General features: G+C 44.1%; 1 protein-coding gene across 1 annotated transcript in view; it reads left to right on the plus strand.

Moving 5' to 3' along the window:
* Positions 1-10,936: 10,936 nt before the first annotated feature.
* LOC102847138 (basic salivary proline-rich protein 4-like) overlaps positions 10,937-11,140 on the plus strand; it is a 1,893-nt gene continuing 1,689 nt past the window's right edge. The window contains exon 1 of the mRNA XM_006882800.1: positions 10,937-11,107. Within this exon, the coding sequence (XP_006882862.1) occupies positions 10,937-11,107 (171 nt within the window). The remainder of the gene's footprint in view (positions 11,108-11,140) is intronic.

The following is an 11,140-nucleotide window of genomic DNA, read 5'->3' on the forward strand; positions in this document are numbered from 1 at the left end:
GAAGTTTGTTTATTATTTCGACATTTGTACACTCGCTATTCTTTGCCATCACTGAAATTCAAAGGCATCAGTTCTTCTGTCTACTTTATTCCTTGTCCAATTTTCACATGGATATGAGGCAGCTTAAAACATCTAGGCTTAAGTCAGGCACACCTTGGTCTTATCTGTTAGGCTGCTGTCATCTGGTGCTGTCAAATCAAATGCAAGTGACAGTGACCTTGCATACAACAGAACAGGACAGTCCAGGGTTGAGTAACATTTGTTAAATCAATCGACAGTTACATGTTTGGAGGGGAGCAGAGTGCCGAGTTCCAGTCCCAGCCTGACCCTGACTCCTCAGTGATTTACAGGCAGTGCTCCCTCTCCAGCCTCAATCTCCACATCTATGTATTAAGGACTAGTGTTACATGCTGTTGAGTCAGAACTGATTCAGAGCTGAGCCTCGGGCCGTTTTTGAGGCTGTAAATTATTACACAGGAGAAGACTGCTCATCTTTTCCCCCAAAGCAGCCAGTGAATTAGAACCACCTGCCTTGGGGTTGGTAGCACTACTCCTTATCCACGAGGCCATCAGAGCTCCTTCAGGGCTTAGTGCAGATAAACCAATTCTGTTTTACAGTTCATTTTCTACTTATTCTGGATTGAATGGGAGAACGCTCCTCAATTTGTAGCTACCAGCTCTTCAACTGGCTGTCTAAGACAAAGCTGCACCATCCCTGGTTTCTGGGGAGTGCTCTGGCCACCCTACTTCCAGGACAGATACATTTGCTAATGCGGGCTATAATCTGAAAGAATCTTTCCATTTTAAAATGTCACCTTGGGCGTCTTCAGGCTAGTAATTAAAAATCTGATTGGTGCTTTGTGGTTTGTAATAACTTTTCACCTACGTGACTGCATTTAACTCTCAAGATATCCTCCACACCACCAGAACCCACCTTTCTGGCTGACTCATGGGCCCTTCCGTCGGGTTTCTGAAGCCATACATTTTCACGGGAGGAGACAGTCAGCCTGTCTCCTGTGGAGCAGCTGGGAGGTTGCCACCACCCTGGTTAGCAGCCTGCCATGTTAGATATTATGTCACCGGGACTCCTTTCATGCTACGTGATATTTTGTGATTTTCATTGTTGTTGTTGTTGTTATGTGCCGTCGAGTCGTTTGCGACTCATAGCGACCCTATGTACAACAGCTCTAAACCGTGCTCTATCCCGTTGCAATCTCATTGCCTCTGACACACCCATCCCGATTACCCCAGTCACTGAATCAATCCACCCCATAGAGGGTCTTCCCCTCCTGCGCTGTCCCTCTACTCTACCCAGTATGATGTCCCTCTCTAAAGACCTGTCTCTCCTTACAACATGTCCAAAGTATGTCAGGGTGAAGCCCCAGAATCCTTGCCTCCAAGGAGTAGCCTGGTTTAACCCTCTCTACAATGAATCTGTTTTCTTGGCAGTCCATGATACATTCAATTTGAGCACCACAGCTCAAAGGCGTCAATTCTCCTTCTATCCTCCCTAGTCATTGTCCAACTCTCTGATGCATAACAAGTGATTGCAAAAACCATGGCCTGTATCAGGCACACCTTAGTCTCCAGAGAGACACTGTTGCTCTTGAGTATTTTGGAGAGGTCCCTAACCGCAGACTTTCCCATCGCAATACGTTTTTTGATTTCCTGGCTACTGGTGCCAAGAGTGTTGACCGTGGAGCCGAACAAACTGAAGCTGTGAACACTCTCAATCTCTTCGCCATCCATCCTGATGCTACCGATTGGTCTGGTGGTGAGAATTTTTGTCTTCTTGACATTGAGCCTCAGTCCATATTGAAGGCTGCAGTCCTTGACCCTCTGCAGTAAGTGCATGAGGTCCTCCTCAGTTTCAGCGAGCAAAATTGTGTCATCTGCATTACAAATCATAATAATTAATGACACAGCATTAACAATCGGACCACTCATTAGGTGCCAAGGGACACACTCTGCATGTCTGCGTGTTATTATTTGCCGCTGAGCTGATTTTGGACATGGTGCCCCTATGTGTGCAGAGCAGAACGGCTCCACAGGACTTTTAAGATCGTTGGTCCTCTGGGAGCAGCATATGACACCTCTCTTCTGAGGTATCTCTGGGTGGGTTCAAACCACCAACCTTTAGGCTAGACATTGAGCACTTAATGATGTGAGCCACTCAGGGACTTCAATGTTCTCTGCATACATTATGCCATTTAACCCCTCAACAGCACTCTTCCGGATGAAGAACCTGACACTTGGAGATGCTAAGTCACTCACCCAACTACTACTGCTTGGTGGGCAACTTGGGAAGGTCATGCACTGGGGCCAGAGTTCATGTGAACTTTCTAAAGTGCAGGCACAGAAGAAAGAGGATGTAATCAGCTAAGCACACACATTTATAACAGCCACTCTGATAAGAGCCATGGAAGGAAAACACAGGGAACAATGAGATCATAAAGTGGGAAAATGTCCAATCTAGGAGCACGCAGGCGTGCATATGTGTCAAGGTGGACTGTGTGAGGAAATGCCAATCAAGCAGATATTTGAAGAATGAAAATAATACCTGGGCAAACACAGAGTAAAAAGCATTCAAGATAAAGCAGTAGGAAGCCAGGGGACTTAAAAAGAGGTTACCTGCTAAGACATCTCCTATGTAATGATGTCCTGAGAGGCCTTATCAGATGGCATCAATGGCAAAACTAATATATGGCCGAGTCGGCAGGAAGGCCAGTTAGAGGGCCTACTGTACTGGTCTAAAGGAGAAACGCTGAAGACCTGGTAGAAACTTAGATGACAGGTTAGGAGTTCAGGTTAAATGTTGGGTAGCTGCTTCTGTAAAGATTTATAATCTTGGAAACTGTATGGGGCAGTTCTTCTGTGTCAGCTTTGCGGCAACAGCAGTGGGTAGAATAGAGATGACACAGAGCGATGGTAAGGAAGAACTGTTAGAGGTCGACTGTGGTGGAATAGAAGAGACATGATGGAGACCTAACTATCCGAGGCCTAGAGGAGGGGCCGAGGGAAGGATGGGAGGGAGACCTGGCAGAGGTGTCCTGTAGTGGTCAGAAGAGAGATGGATGAAAGGCTCTGGTAGAAAGAGTGGAATGAATTGGCCAGCTCTGGTGGCCTATTGGCAAGAGGCTGCACTGCAATCCCAGAGGTGAGTGGTTCAAATCTACCAGATGCTTTGCTGGAGAAGGAGGGACAATCTCCTCCTGTACCAGTCAGATCTGATTTGACGGTACACACACAAAAAAATAAAATAAAAGACAGATTTGTCTGGGGTGGGGGAGGAAGAGTGGAATGAATCCCCTCACCTAGTAATTGAGGCAATTAAGTCCTTGCTGGCAGACAGCAGGAACCCAGCTCTTGTGTCTGTTCTCCATAAAAAAAAAAAAGTGGAAGGAAATAGACTGGATTCAAAGTTAAACTCAACAAGACTGGCTGGCAAGTTAGCTGGGAGGTGCTGGGGGCAATCAGGGTGTTTAAGATGAGGAGAAGTCTAACTGGACAGAGGTCCTCTCCACCCGGAGAGAAAAGGTAGGAAGGAGACTTCGGTTTGTGAGAGAAGAGCCTGCGTTTGGGGTGGGACCCGTGGTCTGAGGTGCTTCTGAGACAGCCAGGAGCAGACGGAGAGAAAGTGCGGATGGAGCACAGCAGTCTTGCCTGGGAACGGAGGTCTGACTCTTTCGAAAAGCCACAACCTTAAAACACTATGCTACAGCTTAGAGATATTAAACTAATCGACAAATAAACAGAAATCAGGATTTGAACCCTGATCTTCAGGGCATAAACCCCACACTCTTTCCACTATATGACCTTATTTTAGCCGTCATTCCTATTCGGTATAGTCACTGAGGGCCAACCAACAATCAGACATGATACCAAAGACTATAAAATGCCCAACCACGTAACAATGCAAATGAAACTTAAAAAAACAAAACCAAACCAGAAAACCCTTCAAGTAGATAACAATAATAAAAGCCAACATTACTTATATCTTCTAAATCAGATAGTGAACAGAGGAATGAAAGCAGAGGCAGAGAAGGGAGTTAGCTCTTAAAATCAGGATGTCTTCTTTATGGATGTGGCTACGTTTGGTTTTAGAGTAAATTCAGATTGGCAGGTTTTATTGTTACGTGACATCGAGTTGAACAGGGCTCATAGCGACCTTATGAACAAGGAGCCCTTTGAACAAGAGGTCTGAACCCTGCCCTGCACTAGCCTCATCTTGAGCCCATTGTACCAGTCACTGTGTCAGCCCATCTCCTTAAAAAGTCTTCCCCTCCTTCGCTGACCCTCTACCTTTCCAAACATGATGTCTTTTTTCTAAAAACTAGCCCCTCCTACCAACATGCCTAGAGTATGTAAGATGAAGTTTCACTAACCTTGCCTCCAAAGAGCGCCCTGGTTACACTTTCCCCAGGACATACTCGTTTGTTCTCTTGGCAGCCCACGGGATGGGATTGTCAGGTATATTCATAAAATAATAAAAATAACAATTGTGGTGCTTGCTTCAGCAGCACATATACTAAAATTGGAGCGATACAGAGAAGATTAGCATGGCCCCTGAGCAAGGATGGCACGCAAATTCGTGAAGCGTTTCATATTTTTAAGAAGTGTTCAAAATCCCTAGCTCTAAGAGAAAAGAAAATCAAAACAACTATGAGATATCATCTCACCCAAGTAAGTACAGCAAAATTCAACAGAACACCAAATAGCAAATGCTGACGAGGTTGTAGAGAAACTGGGGCCCTTATTCACTGTTGGTGGGAGTGTAAAATGGTGCAACCACTATGGAAGGCAATATGGAGCTTTTTCAAAGAGTTGGAAATAGAAATATCATTTAACCCAGCAATTCCACTACTGGGAATATACCCTAAAGAAACCATAAGTGCCACCCAAGCAGATATTTGCACACCCATGTTTATTGCGGCTTTGTTCACAATAGCAAAGAGTTGAAAACAACCCAAGTGCCCATCAACAAATGAATGGATGGATAGAGAAGCTGTGGTATATTCACACAATGGAATACTATGCTGCATTGAAAAACAAAGAACTCATACAAAATGGGTGACTGTGGAGGACAGTGTGCTGAGTGAAACATCTCAGTCACAAAAGGACAAATACTGCATAGTGCCACTGTTGTAAAATGGGACTGACATTGGGGTTGGGGGGAAACCTAAGAAAAGAGGGGATAAATAATGTATACGGCATTGAAAGAGATGAGGGAGAGAACTATTTAAAAGGAATATAGGATTAGGTATTATTTTCATGATAAGATTACAGAAAAAGAAATGCATATTAAAGTGGACTGTGGACTGGAGGAGATTATATAACAATGAAAGAATTTTTTTTTATCTTCAAAGAGAAAAATGAATTGGGGGAGTGGGTAGGGAGGAAAATGTGCAATAATGAATGAATGGGGGGAAATTACTTCGAAAGAATACGCTGTAAAAAATATGTATATGTTGCCTAGAATGAAGGCTGCATAGAGGAGTGGACTTGGGGGGAGGGATTGTATAACAATGAAAGAATTTTTCTTTTACTTTTCAAAACGAAGAACAAACTAGAGGGGAGGGGTTGGCAGGGAGAAAAGTTCAACAATGAGTAAATGGAAATTAAAAAAGTCATTAAAATTATTAAGAATAATAAAATTTTAAAAATAAATGTTACATTAAAAGAGGAAAAAAACCCCCCAATTGTGTTTCAGAAACCAAATATAAGTGCTGGTTTTAAGTTATCAAATCACAAAAGCAATGGCTTTAGGGGAGCTCTGGTGGCCTAGTGGCAAGAAGCTGCACTGCAATCCCAGAGGTGCACGGTTCAAATCCACCAGATGCTCTGCCGGGGAAGGAGGGACAATCCCCTCCTGTACCAGTCAGATCTGATTTGACGGTACACTCAAATAAAATAAAAAAAAAAAAAAAGCAATGGCTTTATCTTTGCTACACTGGTAACTGGAGTAGCGGTCGCGTGCTTTCAGCTTCTGTCCAGTTGGTTGTTAGGCACTGTGGAGTCAGTTCTAACTCACAGAATCCTCTCTACACACAACAGAAACAAAGAGTGGCCAGTCCTGTGCCATCTTCCCAGTCACAGGTGTACTGGAGCCAATTTGGCTCAAAGACTTTGTTGAGGATCTTCCTTTTTTGCTGACACCCCTGCCCCTCCTACTCGCATGCATGTCCATCACTGAGCATGTTTCTTTCCATATACATGTGGCTGACTCAAGAAATCGAGGTACACATCTTCGGAGGTGTAGCTTGAAATGGGAATGAAAATCACATACGTTTACAATTCATGTGTTCCTACTTCAGTTTCAGTGAAAGGACAGGAGACTAAAACAGCTTTTAGGAATTATGATTTGCTTTTCAAAGATAATAGCCCCGTCATACACTAAACACCACTTAGACTACCCATTTCAAGGGCACTAAAAGGGTCCTCTGAAGTCTTAGATTTTATTCCATTGAAGCAGAAATGAGTATCCAATGCACAAGCCACGTCGGTAATTGAAAAAAAGCACTACTCTCAAGTAAGATTGATTCTTTCAGATAGTTTAAACCACTCACCAGGATAAAAAAAAAATAGCATTCACAATTAGCATTATTAATAATTAATATTTCAGAGCCCATGAAGTAAGCTTGAATGAGGCTGGTCTTTTGCTTGCTTTCCTTAGCTGGTCTTCAAAGCTTATTTCGTACACTTATCCCACGGTGCAGAAAGAGTGGGCTATTTGTCTTAAAATCTCTTCAGTTAGCCCTCTCAGAGTAATGAGGGGAAGAATGGGGACAATGTCACCGTGGCTGGCTTTCTGACTTTGGAAAGCACTGCATCTATGAAAGATTTGTCTTCCCAATTTTTTTCTTCCCCTTAGGTTAGTAATAAAATTAGTTTTTAATTTCTGAGTATAAGTTGAGGCGGGGTGGGGGGAGCAGTTCAGGGATATTTCAGGGATATTTAAATGCCAAGTAGAAGCTGGTTAGAGACTCAGAAAGTTGATATATTAAAATGTTAATTCTAAAGGCATCATGTCACAATCTACTCTAAGAAAACTTACATATACAATCACATGCAAGAAAATATAAAACCTAACCTATGTGCTTCTAAGACCCATTAAAGGCCACCTTTAAAACCAAAATAAGCTGTGTGATTACTAAAATGACTCTTAAGAAAATATAATCACATAGAGGTATAGCTCCATTTAGTCAAGGACAAGCTCATAATGTGTCTTAACTTGGTCCTCACTGGATAATATATTTCAATATTCATAGGCAGGGGTTCTCACACTTTTTGGCCTTAAGGACTTCTTTATACTCTTAAGGAAATACTGCAGTTGACAACTCCTTTTTTTTTAAAAAAAAAATAAATTTATTTTATTATTTGTGTGTGTGCATGTACCGTCAAATCAGATCTGACTGGTACAGGAGGAGATTGTCCCTCCTTCCCCAGCGGAGCATCTGGTGGATTCGAACCGTGAGCCCCTGGGATTGTAGTGCAGCTTCTTGCCACTAGGCCACCAGAGCTCCCCTGCAGTTGACAATTCCTGAGCTCTTGTTGACATGGATTATAACTATTGCTTTTCACCATATTTCATCATTATTATTGGCTTCTGATTGTATGGCGTTTTCTGAAATTTTTCATTGCCAATCAATTATTTCTGGTTGTAGTCTATCTCCATACCTGTTCAATCTATATGCTGAGCAAATTATCTGAGAAGCTGGACTCTTAGGAAGAGGAATGTGGCATCAATATTGGAGGGAGACTCATTAATAAGTTGCATTATGCAGATAACACAACCTAGTTTGCTGAAAGTGAGGAGGCCTGGAAGCATTTGTTGCAGAAGATCAAGGAATGTAGCCTTAAGTATGGATCGTTTCTCATTATCAAGAAAACAAAGAATCTTACCACTGGACCAATAGGCAATATCATGATGGATGGAGAGGAGATTGAAACTGTCAACAGCTTCATCTTACTTAGATCCACAATTAACACCCTTGGTACCAGCAATCAGGAAATAGATGCATCGCACTGAGACAATCTACATTTAGGAACCTTTCTAACTAAGGTGTATTTGATTCAGGCCATAGTCTATCTGATTACTAGCTATGCATCTGAGACCTGGTCAATGAGTAAGGATGACAGAAAAAAAGAGTTGATGCTTTTGAGCTGTGGTGTTGGAGAACATCCCACAGAGAGCCACGAGAACGAACAGATATGTCTTGGAGAGGGTACAGCCAGAGGGTGCTGCCTCTTTGGAGGCAAGAATGATGAGGCTTTGCCTCACATACTTTGGATATGTTGCTAGGAGGTGCTATTCCTTGGAGAAAGAAGGGCATGATGCTGGGAAGGGTGGAGGGTTGGCGAAGAAGAGGAAGACCCTCAACCAGGTGGGCTAACATGGTGCCTGCTACAACAGGCTCTTGTGTCAGGAAGTGAGAATGGTGCAGGACAGGACTGGGTTCAGATCTTTTATTCATAGGATTGCTATGAGTTGTACTCGACTCAATGGCACCTAACAACAACCACCGCAAGAACATGAGAGTAACAGGAGTCTTGGAGCTCCACAGGGTCTGTACACCACACTAAGACAAGTGCTGTTCTAGGGAGGGCATTTCACAATCACTTTGGGGACACAGAGAATCAAGTTAATCAGGATTAGAGTAGGAAAGTGGTTGTTACTCTGAAATCATCTCGGTTGAGCTAAGGGTCACTCTAATTTGGTGAACTTTGTGGTGCACACGGTTGAGCTAAGGGTCACTCTAATTTGGTGAACTTTGTGGTGCACACGAGTCAAAAGGAACCGTGTGTGAAAATTTCTTGTAAAGTGAAACAAGAGTTTTAAAAGTACTTCTAAGTACAGACGCATGCATCTGCTGTGCCAATTCTCCTTGTACACTGAGCTTTTGTGAAGTGAGAATCAGTCATGTGAATACCTCGTGCATGTGAACTGAGGATTATGAACTTCAAGTATCTGTACTATTAAAAAAAATCACTCTAGTAGTCTTGAACTGCAAACTCCTGATACACTTTCTAAGGCTAGGGTCTAGTGGTATATCAGCATTGTAAAAACACTGAATTTTGCTTGCTAGCAATTTAAATGTCATATTGTTTCATTTGTTAATAAAAACTACAGTTCATGAGAATGTAGGACTGACTTGTCAAAATGTTTTTGGTCTCAATACTGTTTACCATCTTCCAACCCCTAACCCCGAAAATTCAAACCTTTCACTCTCTTTTCTATCTTCATGGACATTGGCTCTTCAGGAAGCAGAGAAAGTGATTAATTAATGCCCCTGTGCATTTTTATAGCCAGGGTGAGAGCCTCCAGGAGTTCTGTCTCCTTTGCTTGTGACAGTCACTACTTGCCTCATCCAACTTTCCAAAGTTACTACAGGGAAAAGTGGATGGATCTAGGAAGGAGGCACCAAGAGACAAGAGGGAAAGATGGCAGGAGAGACTCCACCTCCCAGGAAGCTTATGACAACTCGAGCCATATATGGGCCTAAGCTACGTCTCCACCTCTAGTCAGGGATTCTGAAGCCAGGGAAAGAACACCTCAACCTCAGGGATGGGCAGTGGAATGTCCTACGGGAATAAATATAATTTTCTATCATTTTTTTACATTTAAAGAAGTACAGATCTTGTGTAAAATACACATGAGCTTTTCAAACAGTAGGAGTTGTCACTGCCCAGCATTTATTCTGTGACCCGAGACACGCCTAGTGTCCATTCTCCTCTGCTGCTGGGGTCCTTTGGTAGACGTTTGCCAACAACACCCTCTACAGAGGTTTTACACCTGTCAAGAAATTGGGCGGTCTCATAAATTATGACGGGGTGGTGTGATACATGCCACCCCTAATGGGCTCCTCCGCTGTGGACAATTGGCACTTCAAACCATTTCCCCCACACTTAGATACTTTCAAGTGCAGTTCAAGTGGGTAAACGATCATTTCTATAGCCCTAGTGCTGTAATCTATTGGGCTGCTAACAAAAATGTCGGTCAGCAGTTCAAATCCATCAGTCTCAACACCTAGACGTCCAGCCTTGGAAACAAATGGAGGTGACAGCCAGGGTGAGCTTGGGCTTTGAACCAGTATTACATGAGAAGCCCCCACTTTAAAAAAAAAAATATTTTTTTTGTGTGTGTGTACGGTCAAATCGGATCTGACTGGCATTGGAGGAGATTGTCCCTCCTTCTTCAGCAGAGAATCTGCTGAATTGGAAGCACGAGCATCCAGGATTGCAGTGTTATCAAAGTTGTTAATGTTTTCTTTTTTTAAAAAACAAACCCACCGAAACATGATCTTTTAGCCGTTTGAAAACATCCTGGATACCCACCCTACTGGTCAGAGTACAACTGCCCCAGGTTTCTAAGGCTGTGAACCTTTAAGGAAGCTTCCTCGAGATCGAGAACATCTGATGGATTTGAACTCCTGATCTTTGGGGTTAGCAGTTTAACGCTTTTCCATTGTGCCACCAGAGATCCTTATCCTGGATCCACAACCTGTCTGTTCAGAATGCAAAAGCCAGTTTCCTCTAACAGTAAATCCTGGCTTGTGATAAATCAAGGAGGATTAAAATGTTCTAGCTCTGATTTGGTTCTGACTTCCCGGGGCTCTGTGTCCCGGGAGCACGGGATGGTCCACACCCCAGCCAGGACCCTGGCGGCTCAGTAAACACGGAACCCGTCACTATAACCCTTGTAAACAACTTGGGGGAAAATGGGGGTCTCCTCCTTCTGGGCCCCGGATGACGAAGGCAGAGGAGCCCCGGGATCCCGGGAGTGGCTGGAGGTTGCTGCCGTGCACGGCCGGGGCCTGATCAGAACTGCATTTCCAGCTACTCTGCTCTCAAGCCTTTGCTTTCCTCCGTATTGCCCGTGGATTCACGGTCAGCTCCAACTTCCCTTCCTATGCATCTTCACAGCTTTGTTTAAACAATGAACCGCCCGGGGGTTCCGCTCCGCCGAGGAGGCGGCCCTCCGCCCCTGCCCGCAGCGGGGCTCGGTGGGCGGCCCAGGGCCCACGCGGAAGGACGCGACCGCAGCCGGGCGCCGAGGCCTCCACCAGGGCGCAGACCGCCCAGCGAGCGGAAGTCCAGGCCGCGTCCAGCGAGCCCAACCCGCGGGCCGCAGCCGGCGACA

This window comes from Elephantulus edwardii, unplaced genomic scaffold (assembly GCF_000299155.1).
Source record: "Elephantulus edwardii isolate Elephantulus edwardi_28Jun2011 unplaced genomic scaffold, EleEdw1.0 scaffold00024, whole genome shotgun sequence".
Classification (NCBI taxonomy): Eukaryota; Metazoa; Chordata; class Mammalia; order Macroscelidea; family Macroscelididae; genus Elephantulus; species Elephantulus edwardii.